The following is a 21061-nucleotide window of genomic DNA, read 5'->3' on the forward strand; positions in this document are numbered from 1 at the left end:
TTCTCCATATGGTCAGTTTATAGTAGTGGTGTTTATTCCATTGTCCATGAATAATGATAATATAAGCAAAGGTAGAACTTTGGAAACTGAGCTGTGTCTATGGTTGTGAGCTTTATAGTGAGTTGACTGGCAAAGTCAACACAGTGTTGCTCTGAAACTGTGGCTAGCACCTTTAAAGGATTAGCTGTGCTCTGTATTCTCAGTTTTATTTGCAGTGCGGTTGTTTTCATGTTGCTTTTGTTGTTGCTTCTCAGCTTACCTCATCCAAGGTGCCTCGGAAGAGCAGATACTCTGGAGCAGATACTGGCCTAATAAAAGTTTTTGTGGTTTTGAGTCTGGAAATTCAGCAGCCGCACAAAAACAACTGATTTCCAAATAGTGTGCAACAAATGGCCAACATATTCTCACTGTCTGGACAAAACCTTGCATCTCCAGTTTTGACTTTGAAAATGTTTTCGTTTTGTACCAAAATTTGCCAGCCGCCATTTACATTAGGTCTAAATATCATCATGAACTGACCAATTGGTCCAAGTATCTCGGGTGCTTGTTCATGAGTGAAGGGAAGAGGGATCATGAGATCGACCACAGGCTGGGACAGGCGGGAGCAGGAATGCGGTCGCTGTACCAGAGTCTAGTGGTGAACAGGGACCTGAGCCATAAGGCACCTGTGGTCATGAGCTTCAATGACCAAAATATGAGAACGCAGGTACAAGCGGTGGAAATGAGCTCTCTTCACCGGGCGGTGGGCTACACTCCACTTAATAGGGTGAGGAGCTCGATCATCCGGGAGGAGCTCAGAATTGAAAGGAGCCAGCTGAGGTGGTTTGGGCATCTTATCCAGATGCCCCCTGGACGCCTCCCGGTGGAGTTTTACCAGGCACGGCCTACCAGGACAAGACCTGGGGCCATCTTAGGACCCACTGGAGGGATTATATCTACATTAATTATAGGGATTATATCTTGGCCTGGGAGCAGCTCAGGGACCCCCAGAATGAGCAGGAGGAAGTTCCAGTGGACAGGGTCGTCTGGGATTTTTTGCTCTCCCACCTGCTACCATGAGCCTAATTAGATTTAGCAGTTTAAGATGATGATAATGATGATATAAAGTAGTCTTTTTGGAGATACATGGTTTTTGGAGCTATATTGTTCCCATAGCAACAGTATGCAGATGCGTATTATATTTCAAAGGATGTATACACTGTATATAAGGATGTGTACACCTGGGCTTTGTGATTATAAAGGCTCGGAAAGGCAGGTTCCCTCCTTAAATGGCCCATTACACACATCTGTAACTTAAGAAGAACAGATAGCATTGACATGCCTGTAGTTACTGACTAATAAGCCTTAGTATGCAACAAACCTGGGATTTTAAGGAGTTTAATTTACTCACAGATTACTAATATTTCCAATTTCGGACTGAAACTTACTTTTATATGTTCATTTGGATTCCACCGGGCTGCTTTCACTCTGGTCCTTCTTGGTCATGTATTTGACCGAATGAGTTTACTGATTAATGATTAACAAAATGGGATCAGAATTTGCGTGAACTCTAGTGTTTGAGTGTTCCGCTGACCTCCTGATATCAGTCGCTTGCCTTTTTTATGGATCCACAATGTACGTGAAGCATTGTATTGGTACTCTTATTGTGCTCATTGCTTTCTTTTGTCAAGTCTGGAGCCAAGAGACAACAAATGAACCACCCAAGCAGAGACCCACAAAGGGTAAGATACCAATTCTTTTGGAGACATAATTCACAGTTGAAGGTAGTGAATCATACTTAGCCAGAGACGTGGAAAGAGGGGGGAGGTGAAGGGGCTGCAGTGCTCCCAGATTTGTCTTATTTGCTCTAATTTGATAGTAAAAAGTTTTCTTTCCATTGAAAAAGCAGTGGAGTTATGTTCTAATGATCTAGGTGGATAAAATTAGTGTTGCCATGTATTTATTACTTTCAAGAATTCAACTTTAAAATGAATTCATGTGAATGCAAGGTGAAGATGAAATTAAGGTGAACATAGTTTCCAATGGCATTAGTGATGTCAAATGAGAGCAACAGTGGCTGCACGTTTCAACTCCTCAGGATTGTAGCCTTCTTCTCTTAGACTGCTATGCTATGCTATATGTTGTTTCAAGGGAACTGTGGTTTTGCACTTTGCTATTGCTTTTTGTCCAGTGTAGTGTGCTGAACATGTCCTTCAGTGCTAGTGTTCCTAATATTACTGATGTTGCAGGCATCAACACTGTCCTTTGCTTGTAAATGATACATCAGAGAGGTGGGAACGAGTCACTAAGCTGCAAATAACAAAAAAAAAACTCGACAAAAAAAAAATCTTGACATTGAAGTCCTGAGTCAGTCTCGAGCCGAGTCTAGATGGCTAAACGTCAGGTTCTAAACAAGTCTATAAGTCTAAATCTAAACAATATATATATTTATATTTATACCTGCAAAAAAAGTACAGCCTGTGTGCTATTCTAAAAACAACTTAAACAGGTGATGCAATAATGCTTGTGTGTAAAAGAGCATCCAAAAAAGATATATCTTTGCGCGTAAAGGACAAGGCCAAAAGCCACAATGAATACCTGGAATCTTCATGAAAAACTGGCATGTTTCTGTGATGGAGTTACATTTATGGCATTTGGCTGACGCTCTTATCCAGAGCGACTTACACTTGGATCATTTTACACAGGTAGGCCAAGGCGGTGTTAGGAGTCTTGCCCAAGGACTCTTATTGGTATAGTGTAGGGTGTTTTGCCCAGGTGGGGATTGAACCCCAGTCTACAGTGTAGAAGGCAGAGGTGTTAACCACTACACTATCCCAACCCCTATCACAACATAGGTTCAGGAATATTTCGACAAACTGTTGTCCATTAACACTGTTCATTACTGCATCCACAAATGCAAGTCAAGAGTGTATTGTGCACAGCAGAAGTCATACGTCAACAATGGCCAGAAACACCGCTGACTTCTCTGGTCTCAAGCTCACGTAAAGTACACTGACGCACAGTGGAAACGTATCTGTAATTTATAAGTCGAGTACGTGCTAAAATTACACCCCCAGTTTAAAACGCCATGCCTTAAATATGTTCTTAGAATATAATTTAGCATATGTGTTTAAAGTAGGGCTGTCAAACGATGAAAATAATTAAATGCGATTACTTTGTGTAGTTAATGTCACTGAAAATCACAGGGAAAATACATTTTCCTTCGATATCATGACGTATTTCTGTGTGAAACATGGTATCTGGGAGAATCTCTGAGCTAAACATCAGAAGATGTTTTATACAAGGGAAAAATATATCATGTTTAGGTGGAAGAAACCTGGAAAAAAACAAGAATTTTGTCTTTTAAATGATATCACTGGTTGAAGTATGCTTAACTGACCAACTAACAAAAACTAAACTAACAAAAAAAAAGCTAAGTTTTGGTTTCAGATTGATGCACTACAATCATATTATGGCTTAGTTATGGTAAAAATATCATAATGTGGAACATCTAGCAATTTCCACCATTAATGCCTCATAAATGTATTTTTATCAATTGCCCTGGATTGCTTTATTAATTATCTTTCAGTGTTTTCAAGAAGCTCTTCTTTTCTGTCAGATATTTATTTGGGTATAGGTTCATGGGCGGATCTACCATGTACAGATGGAATAAGTGAAGGTTTACAATGGAGACGAAATGGATCCTTGGTGGGCTCAGGCCCTGTTCTAAACATACGCAATGCCAGCCTTGGAGATAAAGGCATCTACACATGCCATGGCCCTAATGGAGATACCATTGAGATGCTCCATCTGCACTTGGGCTGTGAGTAGAAAATTAGTTCAATCTGGCACGAATGTTGGTATATGTGGATTACTCTCACTGGCCACTTTATTAGAAACATCATTGTAATTGCAATTAGGGGGCTCAATATGTATTAAGAAAACATTCCCCACATATTATGCCACCACCAGTTGAACTTGTTGACACAAGTTAAGTTGGATGCATGGATTCATGCTGTTTATGCTGAATTCTGTTCCTACAATCTGCATATCATAACAGAAATCAATATTCATCAGATAAGGCAGTATTTTTCCAGTCTACAGCTGGCTAGTTTTGAAGAGTCTGTGCCCAACATATCCTCAGATTCATGTTCTTGGCAGAAAAGGTGGAATCCAGAGTGTTTTTTTGCTGCTGTAGCCCATCCACCACATGGTTCGACTGTAGCCTTCTTTTGAGCTAGAACAAATCTGGTCATTCTCCCCTGACTTCCTTAATACCACCAACCGAACAGATCAAACCCCACTTCTGACACCAAGAACCATGCAACGGTCAATCATTATCACATTTTCCATTTGGTGTGAACATTCACTGAAGCTCTTGACCCATGTCTGCATAGTTTTATGCACTGTGCTCCTGCCGAATGATTGGCTGACTGAATAATCGACTGAGCAGGTGATTCTAATAAATTGGCCAGTTAGCGTACATTGAACGCCCAGGGATTTATATGACATCCTGTGGTTCTTCACATCTTCTCACACAGATGCTCCATCTCCACCAGAAGTGCAGTGCTGGATTCCTAGTTATCCATTAAAAGCCCTGTGCTCCTGGACTCAGACGCCAGACCCTTTACTGCCAACTCATTACATCACCACCTACTGGTAGTGTATGCAAACACAGTTAATTATAATTAAAAACTAAATCTAATTTACACTCTTTCTCACAAAATTCTATCAAGACAGTTTTGGCATCTGAAGTTTGCTTCTATAGTTTTACACTGGAGCTATGAGGCTAACGTAGCTAACCAGTAATTGATACTTATTCCCACCAGTTAGCATCGTGCAAGCCGGAGACCTCACATGCTTCATCAAACATTGACCTCAAACTTCTTGGTGTTGTCAAGTAATAGTCTTATGTATGTGGGCTATGTGCAATATGGGTGTTTTCACACTTGGCCTGTTTCCTGGTTTCAAGTGGTCTCAGATGGCAGAGTCATGGTTTACTGTACATATATCAACACGTCAGACACACTCAGACCAAACTCAGACCACCTTCTGAGGTGGTCAGACCACCTCCCGAGGTGGCCTCGGTTCGCTTGTGGCTTGGTTTGTGATTCATTTTATTTGCGCATTGTGAAAACAAAGAGGCCCATTATTTGGCTTTATGTTTATAAAAAAAACATCAGTTTACTGTACATATAGAGTCACAGTCTTCCGTGGGTAAAAAACTTCTCAGGATATCGTCGATTTGTTGGATCTGGTGAAGAGACAGCAACACTGGCAATATTAAAGCAATACGCCACGAAAGACAGCATGTTACAGTGAGTTTATCAGGGTTAATTGGTAAACACACAGCCTTGAGCAGCTTATTCTTGTTATGAAAAGTGGTGACTGCTAAGGCTTATTTAATCGTTTGGCACTATTGAAGACATTTTCTACAGCTTAGAATGTGGCTCAGCCAATCACATCTGTTATACGATGAGCTTGGACAACACTATCCACTAGGAAGCACCACATTAACACCCATCCAAGCCGAACGCAGCATGATTTGGTCAAGATGTGATATCAATATAGTCAATTATTCAATGTCAGTTATAAGTAAGCTATTCTAACTATGTATCATGCACAATATTGAGCATATCTTCATGACCTAAAAGGGGGGACGGGAGGTGTTTCACCCTGCGTTCTGACTGGTCAGCACAGGCACAGACACCTGGAACGCACCAGTTTGCAGTTTGCTTGCTGAAAATAAGCACCAGTGCTACAAGCTCAGAAATCTTGCATACAGACTTGAAAGCCCTCATAAAACAGGCCAAATAGATGCTAGCTAGCTAATGAGCTGTGGTCTGAGACCTCCTCCGTGCTAAAGAGGCCCAGAGAGAGAACAGGGTGCCCTTACAAGCCTGCTAACATTGCAAACACAAAAGCACTGAGGTCAGTTCAGGTCATTTGCAGCTTGTTCCATTTCAGGTTCCCTTTAACAGAACTGAGTTCTGTTCAATTAAAAAGAACTAAATGTTAAAACACTCGAAGACCTACTGCTGCTATTAACATCAGACAAAAGTAAATTGTAGCTCTGAAAACTTTAATAACAGCCATTTTGAACATTTTGCCCAGACAGCTATATTCCTGGTATAGGAATAACTGTGTAAATTAGATTTTAAATATTACTGCTGGCATAAGGAAATCCGATATGTGGCAATACATGGATTTCAAGTATATGATATTGATTTCCTATATATCTAACTGATATTTGTCATATACACTCACCAGCCACTTTATTAGGTTAAGTAAAAGGTTTAAAAAAAGTATTAAAAATACTTTTAACAAGGTGTTGGAAACGTTCCTCAGAGATTCTGGTTGGTTATTTGAGCTCCTGTTGCCTTTCTATCATCTGGAACCAGTCTGCCCATTCTCCTCTGACCTCTCACATCAACAAGGCATTTTCGTCCACACAACTGACCGCTCACTGGATATTTCCTCTTTTTCGGACCGCTCTCTGTAAACCCTAGAGATGGTTGTGTGTGAAAATCCCAGTAGATCAGCAGTTTCTGAAATACTCAGACCAGCCCGTCTGGCACCAACAACCACCCCATGTTCAAAGTCCCTTAAATCCCCTTTCTTCTCCATTCTGATGCTCGGTCTGCACTTCAGCAGGTTGTCTTGACCACCTCTACATGCCTAAATGCAGTGAGTTGCGGCCGTAAGATTGGCTGATCAGCTATAAAACATATATGTGTAACACATATTTAACAATATATGATAGGAAACATATGGATGGCATACATTTCTGGATTTATGTTTTATATACATATACAGTACTGTGTGAAAGTCATAGGAACCCAAGACACATTTTCAAAATATAACAAAATTTATAGAATATTAATTAATAATGAATATATATATATAGTGATTTTCTGGATGTTATTGTGTTTGTTTACCCATTTCCAAGCCTCTCCTCGAGGAAGCCCAGTATTATATGTAGTTAAAAAGCAGCTCCTGGTTTGACCAATCAGTGCTCAGTAAATTGTGCTCATGATGTAATTGATGATATTAACGAGTCTCTCTGGCGGCTGTGAAGGTGTCAAGGAAAAATATGGACCCAAGAAATTCTTGTTACTTTTTATTGTTTTTTGTTTATTTGAATTATGAATATGACTTTATTCTAATGTATATTGTCATAAACTCACTGCTGAGGTAAATTGTTTAAAAATTTGCTCAGATGCCTAAAACCTTCACACAGTACTGTATGTACACACACACACACACACACACACATATATATATATATATGTACATGGTTTTTATGAGTCTTCATTGTTTCTTCCACATACTTGTATGAATAACAGATAAATAGCTAAACTCCAAAAATGTTATCAATGCAGTAAAATCATTATAACATGAAATAAGTGAGAATATTTTCCCTGCCACATTTAAATAATTTAATACAATTTAATTTAAAAGATAAAATAGCATGTGTGTTCACCCACCAATCAGACATGCATGTTCAATATTTGATATTTACATATACACCAACATATAAACCACCTTTCTGATTGCACATTGAATGTCCATTTTATCAGATCCACTTACCATATATGTGCACTGACTATAGTCCATATATTTCTCTGCATATTTTGTTAGCCCCCTTTTACCCTGTTCTTCAATGGTCAGGACCCCACCAGACCACCACTGATGCCCCGGGTGATGGATAATTCCCAGCACTGTAGTAACACTGAGGTGTTTAAAAACTCCAGCACCACGGCTTTGTGTGATCTACTCGTACCAGCAATACACTTACTAACACACCACCACCACCACCACCACATCAGTGTCACTGCAGTGCTGTGAATGACCCACCACCCAAATAAAACCTGCCCTGTGGTTATCCTGTGGGGGTCCTGACAGGGTAAAAAGTATGGAGAGAAACAGATGGACTGTAGTCTGTAACTGTACAACTACAAAGTGCACCTATATGGTCAGTGGAGCTGATGAAATGGACAATGAGTGTAGAAACAAGGAGGTGGTTTTAATGAAATGGACACTTGGTGTATGTACACCAAATATATGTACGTATATTTTAAATTTTAGGCCTGACCTTTTAAGATATATGAGCATACATGGCCACATAACAGATTGCTATCAGAATTCAGTGCCTCCTGACTATTTGAAATGAAGACTTGTTGATAGGTCTGATAGTGAGGAGCAACTTCCAGCTGTGCATTCATGCCAGAAACAGAGAGAACAGGACAGGCAATGTGTGGTAGAAGGAGTGGACCTTAACCCAGACACACAGTACCTGGTTAACATCACAGCTGTCAACGCTCTAGGGAGCGCAACCCGTATCCTGTCTATCTCCCTTGAGGACATCGGTAAGATCTGCTATTATTAAACAAATTTACACAATTTTCTCCTTACCCCGGAAGTAATCATTTAGCTAAGACATGTTTGGTCAGAGCCAGTTTAGGAGGTGCCTGGCCCCTTCCTATTTCCTCTGTTATATCAAAAACAGGACTGCAAAACAGCAGAGGGCGCCTGTGAGCTAGCCTCAATGAATGGGAGTAAGTGGTGATAAACGGCTAAAAACAAAAAGTTAAAATAGTTTCTAATCACTTACACAGAACTTTCATTTTAGAAAGTAAAAGGATGTATTTCATTTAAAGAGTAGCAGTACTGCTACTGAGTGCTGAATGGTTGGCAAGCGGAGCAGCTAATTGGCTGTTCATGCTCACTGATGTCATGGACGTCCTATAGCTTTTGTTTAAAAGCCCTTTAATAATATAACACTGGTGTTAAATGTTGTATGTAGTTCTGTGCTCAGGAATGAATGCATTCTTTTATAATGCTTAAGCATTTAGAAACTATGATTTTGCTCAAAAGATCCATATTAACCCGTTCATTTTGGACTCGTTTAGGAGCGCCCTCTAGTGTTTGAGAAACCTGGACAACATTACAGATTGGTAATTCCCCTCTCTACAAGTTCTGTGGTTTTGGTGTTCAAAGTTAGCTTTGCACTGAGGCTGCAAGGCTAATGAAGCACAGTGCCAATTCGTATGCTAGTAGTTTCCATTAGCTACATCAGGCCTCAGCATTTTAGACATACTAACTACATCTGGTGGAAGTGGGAACTGTGTACCTTTCATTTTTCACCAAGCTATTTTTAACATCTTCTGACAAACAGATCCTTCCAAGTCAAGTGTTTTGTCTTCTGTTTATGCTCTGCAGTGAAGCCAGACCCTCCTGTTGACGTGAAGGCGACAGCTTTGCCAGGCAAGAAGGTCCAAGTTCAGTGGGCTCCTCCGCCAACCTGGACAGACCCTGTGACATTCCCCCTCAAATACAAAGTGCACTTCTACTGGGGCAATCCTAACCTAGACAGCACCGTAAGTCAGCTACTTACCCCTTTACTTCCCAGCTAAAAGGTGGAGGAGAGCAGGGCACAACCTAACTCAGGGTAAAATGTAACACAACCTTATGTAGTTAAACAGATTCAAGTGCTTTTGTTCACTTTCTCGTATTATGATAGCAACGTCATCTACCAATCTTAAAAGCAATCAGACAGATATTTCTTTAGATCAGTGCTCACCAACTGTCTTCCTGGAGATCCACTTGCCTGCAGAGTTTAGTTCCAACCTGCATCTAACACACTGCCCCTGCCCTCATCTAATACTCATGCATCTGATTTAGGACCCTTGAAGATGTCAATTGGAGCTGGAGCAGGTGTGATAGATTGCAGGTGAAGCTAGAGTTTGTAAGAAGGTAGATCTTCAGGACCATGGTTGATGGCCGTTGCTTTAGATGCTCCCTAAAGTCACATAATTCACAGAGCATATGTAGTTTTATATAGAACATATAAAACTATATATACAACAACATGTACAGGTTAATTATAACTAAACCTCCTAATGAATACGATGAGAGAATTTCAAATCAATTATTGTTTGGGGCCTTTTTAATGCACAGATTCATGAACAATGTCCACTTTTCACTGATCTTATGTATTTTGTTGCATATAGTTTTATGCATTTGGCTTGGAAAGCTTATCTAGTTCAAACATTAACTGCATTTAATGCATTTTAACAGACCTTTGTATCAGACTGACTAGCCCAGGGGTCGGCACCTTGCGGCTCTTTTACTGCACTGTTGCGGCTCCAGAGTAGAATTCGATTTTTAGGTAAAATAAATAATCCCCCTTTGCAGTAAAATAAAGCTCTACTGATCATTCAACAAGCCTTTAACAATAAATGGTCTTAAATGCTGGAGTTAATGTAGAACTGCTAATTCACCCTTTAACCCTGAAGGTTGGCTCATAGGCTGCTGGTCACCATAGCAATGCAGTTAACTAGATAGCTTACAAAAAGGCAAAGAGAGAGATTCAAGACGGACATTTGCATTTATTTACATTTATAATCACTCCAGCTGGTTTCCTGATACGTTTAATCTGCTTTGAGAAACTGTCAAACACTAAAAAGTCATGAAGCTGAAGTCGCTTCTTGTTCAAATTTTCCCGTTCCACCCTAAATTGTGCCACAGGCAGGAAAATTCGAACAAGAAGCTGGCAAATATGGAGAAGCTACTTCAGCCTTGTAAAACATTTTACAAGAAACTACTTCACTTTTGGAAAAGTTTCCTGCCGGAGATGTGAGAAAAGCGGCTATAGCTGAGCCAAAGCTTAAAGCAGAGCAAAGTAAGTCTGCGTTTTCATTTATACTATATTTATCAGCCGATCTTCACACATTAAAACACACTCAGACATATTGGTAAAAGCCAAGATGGTAAAATGGACATTAGATATTGTGGCTCTGAAGGTGGTTTGAGTTTTGCTGAAAGGCCAAAATGGGTTGCCACTGGACTAGCCTCCCCAATCTGTTACAATTAACCCTGTCTATGGGGTAACCCTGCTAAAATGCATTCCGTGCTGGTCTAAGCTGGCTTATGCTGGTCTGGAGCTGGTCTTGCACAAGATATTGTTGCTATATATGATAGAAATGTTCCAAAGTTACTTGAAAGAAAATCTTTTTATATTTAGCTGCATTAAAAATGAATAATACGTCAAAAATCATGTATTTTCAAGTATCAAGTATTGTTTTATGTCCGAATTTCTCAAGGCATTTGTCACATACATGCTTCTCTTACACATCTGCGAGGTAGATACTGCACGCCATCCATGCTAGCAGTGGATCAGCTAAGAATCAGCTAGCAGTGGATTAGCAGAGAAGCTGCGGAGTGCTGTTCTTGTACTAGCAACCATCGAAATATGGGGGTTGTGCCCCGTTCTCCCCTATATCTCACCCAGAAATGCTAAATTAATGAATGCTAGTAGAGGCTAGTTAGTATTATGCATATGGAGTCATGCTATCTTCAGTAATTTATTCATTAAAATGCTAAGAGGGCTTAGCTTTATTAGCATTTTTGCGTGAGGTACTTTCTGTGAGCTACATTAGCATAGTTTCTGTCTAACACTGAGGGCTTCTGTTCCAGTTGGGTCCATATGAAACGGACAGCATGGTTCGGAGCGGGCTCCCGGCAGGACGGACCTACCAAATCCGCGTGTCTGCCATGGACTTCCTGGGCTACGGCCTGAGCAGCGAGTGGAGTGACCCTGTGAGCATAACTCTACCAAAGAGCTGAGCTGCACAGCCACCTAAACGTTTAGCATGAGAGGAAAATTGTATAACTTGTGTAACATGGGTGCACCCATTCACCTCTCTAGATATTAAAATGAATGTCATTTTAATAAAGATTTATCAGCAGATGTGGTAGCAAGTTATTTGAAACAAATCTGACAAAGATTTTCAATTGCTTTCCTCCAAAACGTCATGTTAGCATACAATATGGAGCTATAGATAGACTCCATCAAAGCCTGAAGACAGATGTGTTAAAAACAACAAAATATTTATTAGCACATCGGTGTGTCCAGTTAAGGCCTTATTTTAACCCTTCATGACCACGTCTCCGGTCATGTTAAGCACAATTCATCATATCATATTCTCAGTCAGTTACATCGATAACGAGTGGTGTGACAAACTCGGAATGGCGCACGCCCAGAGAGAAAGATGGTGGCCGAGGCAGGTGGACGGTGACCCTCTCCGGGCTGTGCGTGCCTGGGCCGGGTTTGCGTGTGGCGTCATTGGGGATGCTGTGGCGGCTCTGGATGGAAAAGGAAGGCTGCCTGTTCAGGTAGATGCTGGGGTCCGTGCTGTTGTAATGTCCCGGTCCAGGCGTCATGGCCAGATCTTCAGACGGCGCTCCAGACTTCCTCCGAGATGACATGGAGTAGCTGGCGCTGGACGCCTTGTTAGGCACGTATGAGCCCAGCAGGTTGGGCAGAGTGTAGCGGTTGGGCGCGGGGATGGCATCCGTGCTGCGATAACGTGTGCGGAAGGCCATGGTGTAGGAGGGCGGCTGCCGGTGGCCATTCAGCGGAGGAGCTTTCTCTGGACTGTAAGCTCCTGGACCAGGGGTTTGGAATGTGTCGGCTAGCAGAGGCAACAAGAAGATTGGTTTCTGGAGCTACAAGGCTAACATGTTTTCAAATCACCATAGTTTCGCCCATCAGTTAGCATTGTGAAAAATTGCAGGCCTAAAAAATGAGTGTATGTTGAGTTGTTAAGTAATCTAAAAAAAGACTAACGTGGTGTCTGACACAGTATGATATGCTGCTATGTAGAAAAAAATAACCAAAAGTACCTCCCATCGCTAAAAAACAGTAGCTGCTATCTTGATGCCTGAAATGTAGCAGTACTGTAGTCCATTTTTATAGGTCAGAGTACATTGTAGACTGTCAGAATCAACCTAAGTAAGTCTGTTTGAGATGGTAAGTCTGGCCCACAATTTGCACAGTGCTAACTGATAGGCTATCAGTGCCAAACTACAGAAGCAAACTCCAGATCCTGAATGGCTTGGCTGATCGACTGCATGTGGGCTGAGGGCGTATGAGCCATTTAGATTTTTTGTTACTACCTTTCCTTTCAAATCCCCCAAAAATTGTGTAGTTATCCAAACAAACCATCATTCTCACTCACCTGAGAGCTTCTTTCTACCCAGCATTGAGTAGGAGGGAGTGCCGTCTCTTCCAAAGCGAGTGACTTTGGCATCCACGTGATACAGAGGACCTGGACTGGAGTCCACAGACACCACTAGTGAAAGTTCAGAGTCAGAGAGTAAGAACATTAACAGTGTAGGTAAAGGAATAGCTTATTCAGCAAAACTAATATCGCTTATTCTGAGATGCTAGTAGGGCTGCGTGACAGGCTCTTCCTGTTTTATCGTTATCATGAGTTTCTGCAATAAGCCTATTAGAAGCCAAGCTAGTGCTTCCCTGAGCTTGTCAGTACAAAATATGTGTGCAGCTTAAAAACTACTCTATCCTGAACTACTAGCCTGAAAAAAGGCTTAAAAAGTGATGATAACGCTCACTCGAAGAGCTGTGTGCTAAATGCATAAATGCTGTTACAACAAACCTGCATCACTGAGTTTTTTTATAGGTATTAAATACATATTCATTCATTTTTATAGATAAATAAAGAGATTTGTTTGTTTTTGTAGGCCTGAGCCTTACAGCACACAAAAATGTTTGTGCTATTGGGTGCTATATAAGCAGAGGTGTTTCCCATGGCTGAAGCTCAGATTTTCCTTATATAGTTTACTACACAGGTCATGAAACAATGACTAGTGCACTACATTCACCACCCACTTCATTAAAAACACCTACCTTGTACTAGATGTTGGAACATTGCTGTGAGGTTTTGATTGCATTCAGCAACAAGGGCATTAGTGAGGTCAGGGACTGACGCTGGATGATAAGTTCTGGACCACTCCAGCTCATCCCAAAGATGTTGGATAGAGCTTTATCACTCCGGAGAACACAGGTCCACTGCTCCACAGTCCAATGCTGGAGGTCTTTAAATGCGTGGCATTGGGTATGGTCAGTGTAGGGTTGCTGCAGAGCATCCCATTCTATTGGTCAGTGCTTTTTATGGAGACTACACAAGCTGGGAGTGCACCTTAAAGTAGCTGAATTCTCTAATTAGCAGGGGTTTCTGGGTACTTATGCACCTTCAGTGTACCTTATAGGTCCATTATGCAGGAAATGTATCAGCCACCTTCTACTACTCATCATTGGTCAGTGTCTGACCACAAGGCTGCTGTTGACCAGATATTATTTGGGTGGTGGGCCATTCTCAACCATTGCTAGGTCGAGAGTGATCCACCTGTATGTCGGCAAGGTGAAGATACAAGGTAGGGGTTTCTGATAAAGTGGCCAGTGAGTGCACGTTTTGGGTTTCCAGCATGCTAAATTTAATTTCTGTCCCCCTAGTGGAAGGAAGCCCATACTACAACACTGTCATCATGTGCGACTATTGCATTGGTGCCTAACGTAAACACATCAGTGTGGTTTGTGAGGGTTGATTACAACAATCTCTATTATATAAGCAGGCCTGTGACTACAGTTTAGATATCGAATGCCCCGCCGGTACCGTAATGCATCTCCAGTTGTAACAGAGTTTACGCAGACAAAGCTCAAGCATGCCCAGCATTTATGATGAGCAGGAAGCTCTTAGCTCAGGCGCGTATAAATAGCATTGTGTGTCTGGTTCCACACACTATCACTCACTGTTGCTGCTCATGCGGCTGTGGAAGGAGTACGCCGGACTGCTGGGCTTGGTGTAGTCATGGTTTATGTAACCGATGGTGGGGGGGAGAGCGTAGCGCCCCGGGCCAGGCCCTGCGTCCAACCAGACACAAAATACTCAAACAAGTGATTAAACAGAGCGTACAGGACATTGATGAATCACTGTAAGGTGATTCAGTGCAATGGAAATGCAGTTACATGGTGTCCTGGTAACCCATCTATTTACTAGGCCTGTTAAGAGTTTCTTTCTGGAGATCCTAAATCTGGTCCTGGAGAGCCTCTTCAGCGCATACTTTAGGGGTTTTTCTCCGCTCTTAAACATTCACTTCAACTCAGGAAGGTCTTAATGAGCTGATCAAGCCAGATCTGGTGAGATTAGTTGGGCCAAAATATTTGGGCTGCAACCAGTGTTAGGTACATTATTTAATAGGGCATTTTTCGACATTTCTTGAAGCTGAGTGCTGATTGGTCAGTGAACTGCAGACTTATCCACATAAGTAAACAATTAAGATGTAAACAAACTCAAGTCGGAGTGGTTTGGTGTGAAATGCTCCCTTTTACAGGACTTCAGAGTCAGAATTGTTCACAATGGTGGTGATAGGAACCAGACGTCTGAAGAGTTCAATGCCTTTTAAAGCCAACTCACAAGAACTTATTACATGAAATGGTTATGACTGCACCACCAGATGCCTGAAGACATGAACGGTTCGAGCTAAGGCTTTGGGCTTAAACATTTATATTAAATACTTTAATAAAATAATAATATAAAATAAAATAATAATAATATAATATAAAATAATAAAATAATATAAAATAATAAATAATTTTCATGGTGGAGGGGTACATGCAGGGGTGACAAGGCAAAATAGTTAGAAACTTATTTTTTTAATTTAATGGTTTATATTTCATACTTTAAAAGCTCAGAAGACACATGTAGGTTCACTTTGGATAGTAAATAAACTGGCTATATTTGTGTTGTTGAGGTTCTACATAAAACCATAAACACTCAAAGAACCCTTTGCATGATTAAAGAGTTCTTTGCATCGTTACAGCCTTCTTCAGATTGATGGAGAATGTGGTGTAGTTGGTTCTGTATAGAAAAGGGTTTTAGCACCAAAAAACGTCTTCTATTGTTATGATGTCAAGCCTGTAACAACAGAAGAACCCTTTTTAATAAGGTTCCGTACAAAACCATAATAAATACAGATACAAGCTGAAAAGGCTAGGCTAATAACTTTAGCTGAGGTAACCTAAAATTAGCATCTGTCTGTTTACCTAAAAGACTGGCTGCCTTCCTCTGTGTAAATTTGACACCACATGAGATCTACTGTGTCCTTCTGTGCCTTCGATATGACTTTAATTTAGCACAGTAATGGCCAATGGTTTCGATTTTTGATGTGCGACGACATTTTCTCAGCCAAATGAGCTGATCAGCTCATCAACCAATCAGCTCTCAGTAGGAGTACTGCTGATCCGTCTTCTGTAAAAAAACGGAAAGGTGCTTGTAAGTTTTGGTTTCTTTAGTTGAATCCATCATTGTCCTGTCCAAAACCTTCTTCTTCCAAAACCAAGTTCTTGCAGAAATGATTAGAAACATGTTTAGGTTTTTGTTTTTAGCTGTTTACCTCACCACCATTTACTAAAGAGCCACTCTGGGGCGCCCTCTAGAGTTTGGCAGACATGTAGAATCAGAAAAGGAAGTGGTCCCCCTTATACTGGTCTGACCACACCATGTGTACAATAAACAACTGCATCTTTCATGGTCTTACAAAAAGGGAAAATATGTCCCTTATACCTCCTGTAGAGTATTACACTCCGTCAGAATTGTACGCATGTATTCTATAAGCGTAATAAAACAGCAGTGTCCAGTCTTATCCTCAAAGTGCTGGTGGTCACTTGATTCCAGCTGATTAATCAGTTGGTCTCAGTCTTCAAACAGCTGATTATGTGTGCTCGGCTAGAATCCATCCTTTCGCAGATAAATTGGACAACAAATCGACCTTTTTCTGCAATTACCATCACTTGATAACTGATTGCGTTTCTGGACCAATCACCGCAGTGCTATAACATCTCGCTACTGTGGGAACAAATCCTTGTATCTCCAGTTTCATTCAGCTTTTGACATATTTTGATAAAATGCATAGTGGTCTTTTCATTGTGCTTAAATTTCATGATGAATGGCCGAAAACAAATGGCTAAGAACTACTTGGAAATACGTCTGGTTCCATTGACTTACATTAAAAGTACAGTATGTTTTTTCCTTCTTCTGTAAAGTTGTCATTTTGGAGGTATGAGGTTTTGTTCAGACAGCCACAATATGCTGGGAGAGCTTCTTCAGGACCAGGATTAGGAATCACTGGGAGTCACTGGGAGTCATATGGAATTGGGAATTATTGGGAATACAGAATAATACAGTTTAATTTACTTATATAGAACTCTATACATCAGACATCAGCTTTACTGAAATCCACATCTAAACCCCAAATAATACAAACATCTTTTCTTCTTTCTTCAGCTAAGATCCAAAATACAGCCCACAAATTCACTATTATTTGACTGCTAAGTAAGTTCACCCAGCTTGGTTCACACATACCCAACACATCTGTGAAACCCTAAACTACAGCTGTAAAAAAAAAACATTTAAAATCAAATGAATTTTAGGAGGCAGTGAAATCTCACACCGCCATTCAAAACACTCAACTTTTATTCACGCATAAACTCCAGCCTCAGAGACGAGCAGATGTTCCAATGTTTTAATTGGTTTCTTGTTTTTCCCCCTTTGCAAGGCCAGATCTACTCTCAGGTCAACAAAATTAAGAACACGCATTGTTTTGAAGAGCATCGTCCCCTTTAAGCAGCCTCACACATCACTATGCATCCACATGTACAAAAAACTTTAAGAAATAATAATTTTGGGACCTTGTAATGGTCTAATAATGTTATGATGCTTTTACGAAGCACTTTGTTGCAAATGTGCCTGAGGTCCCTTCAAAAAATTTGATTGGCCACCACAGTTGCCCCCCCAATTTATTAGGTTATTTAGGTTGTTCTAGTGGACCATGTAATGTTATGCATTGTAATGTATTGTCATTTACATCACCAGTCAAATGTTTGTACACACCTACTTATAGAACAGGTTCTTCACATTTTAGACTAATAATGAAGATATATATATAGCTGTATAATAGTTAATACTGAATGACCTTAGCAACACATTAGTAACCACCTGGGATAGCACAGCATTTACCAGGCAACACCTTATCTACCACCTGCAATACTGTAGCATCGCCTCTTTATCTTAGCAACTACCTGGAACACCACCCTCCCTCATCACAACACAACTGATTGGCTAAAATGCTGAATTAACATATTGGGCAAAAAATGAAACATGAAACATGGCCTATACAACAGTTATGGCAATTTATGTTTTCTGTGTTATTTTTGTTCCAATGTGGCAAACTAAGTTAAATAAATAAATCAACGTGTAAATACAGCACTGCAATATTTCCATGTTAACTTATTTTCTCATAGAAAATCAACAAATCGTACATTTATTGGGTGCTGAAACCTCTGCATACATCTGCATATAGTAATATATTACTAAGTAATATATAATAATATATGTAATAATTTGTGACTTTGAATTCTAAACTACATTAAAGCCCGTAATAAAAACGGCTTGTACTGTATCGTTTTTATCTTGGACATAAATCCATAAGTAAGCCTAAATGTGAACACGTATATTTGTCTTAAAAACAACTTAAAAGCTGTTTGAAAGAAACCTTTAGACCAAAATGTCTAAATAAGAAAGACAAACAATCAGGGTTCTCCTTTTAAGGACCCGCAGTGCCTTTTTTAAAGTCATGGTTTGTTTACGATTGCTCAGAAAAACAAACAAAACAACGACAAAGATGCTCTTGACTCTTAAAAGACGAATCAAATGGAAGTAATTTAGCTTTCTGGAGATTTCTGGATCTCACCTTTCTCCCGGCCGGCTATCAGAGGACGCCTTCTGACCACCTCTGCCATGGAGCGCTGGTTCTGGACTCACAGAGCTGAACGGAGTTCCTGGCCGTAAGGCCGGTGTCCAGGTCCGGCACAGGTTGAGGATTCAGTGACACACGCAGGAGGGACAACTGCGAGCTGAATTATAGATGACCGCTACAAGGCCGAGAAACATTATCCATGTCCAAGCTACGCGTACATCCAGTGTTACATCTTTCTGCCTTGCTGGATTTCAAACGTCCAGCTCCAGCTCAGTGGCCATATAGTGTTACATCCTTAAAACTGTCCTGCCAAGTTAGCACTCTTAACAATTCCACTGCAGTCCAAATGATAAAGATCTTCGCCCAATCTTTTGTGGGGAGTCCACTGCTTTTGCCTTCATTACTCACATTAACACTGTTAACCTCCATTCCACCTAATGACCCCCATGCTACTCACTTTGATACTTTATTATTGACCTCCATTCTACAAAGCTAATGATTTCCGCAGCGCTCACTTTGATACTATTGACCCCCATTCGACAGCCAATGCTATTGACTCACACACTATTGACTGTAGTACCACTGATGTCCATTCAATAGTGTTTGATCTCTACGCTGATCAATATGTAAACATTTTCAGCATAAATGTAGTGTTTATCCTAAATCTAGTACTTGCACCCTGCATCACTAAAAGTAATTAGACATGATTTTACATCTACAATTCAGGAGCCAGTGTGGACGCACTGCTCTGACAGCCTCCACACAGTGGCTTCAGATTACAGCCTGGAGAATCTCCCAGATCAAGTGTCCCTCTCTGCTGTAACATTAAACATGGAACTGAGTTTGATTTCATTGTTACTTAAAATTCCCTATGGCTTGTACTGAGATTTGATGAGAGAGATGTTGTGTGGTCAGTCAACGGGCGTTGAAAAGTGGCACTAAAGGATGAGCTGAGTGACCACAGAACAGAAGAACGAGTCCAACTGCTGCAGGGAGCATTAAATATTAACCTGCTCTAAACCTAGAGGCTCACTTGGAGGGGCCCACAAGCATACTGACCCACTTCTGACCATTCAGAATGGCTACCGTTGCCCTGGCTCTGAAAAAGCAAATAACACGCTGAAATTCACACCGTCAGTGAGTCACTTCGCATGAGGCTGAAACGGTGACCTACAGCATAAAATACTCTCACTTAACAGAACACACTGTAATAGAGGTTTAAAGGCAGTAGTGAATGAAAACTGGGGATCTATTTGAATGATATTGTTTAAATAATGACCTGTCCAGGGTGTATCCTGCCTTCCGCCCGATGACCGCTGGGATAGGCTCCAGCACCCCCCAGTGACCCTGAGGGAGTAGCAGCTTAGAAAATGTGTGTGTGTGTGTGTTTAAATAATGTTTCCTGAATGCATATAATACAAGCCTAATGAGACGAGCTGGAGTGACCTGACTTTTGTGGCCGATAGCAATCAAATCCTCACAGCAATGCTCCAGTATCTTGTGTAAAGCCGTACTAGAAGACAAGTAATGCCCATGTACTAGTGCTTGGTGACTGTGTCCCAGTAACAGCTCAATAATAATGCTTAAACAGCAAGTTAAAGGAAGACATTCAACTGAGGTCAAATAGCTTGACCTCTAATAGAAGTACGGACAGCTGTTATTTCACCCGATGTTTGGTCAGGGTTAGCATACGGCCAGTAATGTGGCTCAATGAATGCAGTTTGGCTTCTGTTATTTGTTAGCCTTATGTTGTTAGCATTAGGAGAATGAGGGCCATATTTAATGGTGTATAGCACCACCTACTGCATATCTCAGGTAACACTTGCGCATTCAACAATGGACACTAAGCAGTCCAGCAAAAAATTATGTGAAAATGTCCAGCGTGTCCAGTGCAACTGTACATTTACTCACCTCAACACATATTGCACTCTACAGTCCCATTGTCGCATACTGTGGCCTTAAGGCAACAACTATGTTTTATCGTGTTTATAGGAAGGCATGAGATCAGAAAAAAATATACAGTCATGGGCAAAAGTTTGAACACGATTACATGTTTTTCGTTGATTTTCTAAGTAAAAACTAAAAAGCATCCTCAACAGGGAACAAACTTAAATATGGCATTTCCTGCACATTTCTATTGTAATTGTAAAATGAAACAAAATGACAAATATGAATATTTAAATGTGCCCTAACTTTTGCAGAGGCCACATTTTATTAATCCAGAATGCAGCAGTACAGCTTGTCCTCCATCTCCCCAAGTTCAGCCACGTCACCCCCTGTCCTGTAGCTGCACGCATCAGATTTAAAACTCTGACGCCTACAAAGCCAAAAATGGACCAGCTCCTCCCGACTTGATGGCAATGGTGAAATATCTAACTGTACCACGAGCCTTTCGAGTACAGCTCGGCTTGACCCGTCATCCTTCAAGGTGTGTGGAAGACAAGTGTCAAGAATGGTCTCTGTA

At 40.8% G+C, this 21061-nt stretch overlaps 2 protein-coding genes across 2 annotated transcripts; one reads left to right on the forward strand and one right to left on the reverse strand.

Moving 5' to 3' along the window:
• The first annotated feature begins 1566 nt into the window (after positions 1 to 1566).
• On the forward strand, positions 1567 to 11731 carry ebi3 (Epstein-Barr virus induced 3). The gene is made up of 6 exons (XM_017700266.1): positions 1567 to 1721; positions 3599 to 3802; positions 4521 to 4638; positions 8167 to 8348; positions 9202 to 9359; positions 11458 to 11731. The coding sequence occupies exons 1-6, from the start codon at positions 1613 to 1615 to the stop codon at positions 11605 to 11607; spliced, it is 921 nt and encodes a 306-aa protein (XP_017555755.1). The 5' UTR covers positions 1567 to 1612; the 3' UTR covers positions 11608 to 11731.
• Positions 11732 to 11897: 166 nt separating this feature from the next.
• odf3l2a (outer dense fiber of sperm tails 3-like 2a) lies at positions 11898 to 18640 on the reverse strand. The gene is made up of 4 exons (XM_017700208.2): positions 18592 to 18640; positions 14594 to 14704; positions 13002 to 13115; positions 11898 to 12455 (listed from the first exon to the last, which is right to left on the reverse strand). The coding sequence occupies exons 1-4, from the start codon at positions 18638 to 18640 to the stop codon at positions 11968 to 11970; spliced, it is 762 nt and encodes a 253-aa protein (XP_017555697.1). The 3' UTR covers positions 11898 to 11967.
• Positions 18641 to 21061: the final 2421 nt, after the last annotated feature.

Source organism: Pygocentrus nattereri, chromosome 2 (assembly GCF_015220715.1).
Source record: "Pygocentrus nattereri isolate fPygNat1 chromosome 2, fPygNat1.pri, whole genome shotgun sequence".
NCBI lineage: Eukaryota > Metazoa > Chordata > Actinopteri > Characiformes > Serrasalmidae > Pygocentrus > Pygocentrus nattereri.

Excerpts from the sequence above, each read along its gene's own strand:
- ebi3 (XM_017700266.1), top strand. The coding sequence starts at position 1,613 with ATGTACGTGAAGCATTGTATTGGTACTCTTATTGTGCTCATTGCTTTC. Across the intron at positions 8,349-9,201 it reads TATCTCCCTTGAGGACATCG|TGAAGCCAGACCCTCCTGTT; the intron begins GTAAGATCTGCT and ends TATGCTCTGCAG. Across the intron at positions 9,360-11,457 it reads ATCCTAACCTAGACAGCACC|TTGGGTCCATATGAAACGGA; the intron begins GTAAGTCAGCTA and ends CTTCTGTTCCAG.
- odf3l2a (XM_017700208.2), bottom strand. The coding sequence starts at position 18,640 with ATGGCAGAGGTGGTCAGAAGGCGTCCTCTGATAGCCGGCCGGGAGAAA. Across the intron at positions 13,116-14,593 it reads CAGCCGCATGAGCAGCAACA|TGGTGTCTGTGGACTCCAGT; the intron begins GTGAGTGATAGT and ends AACTTTCACTAG. Across the intron at positions 12,456-13,001 it reads GGGTAGAAAGAAGCTCTCAG|CCGACACATTCCAAACCCCT; the intron begins GTGAGTGAGAAT and ends TGCCTCTGCTAG.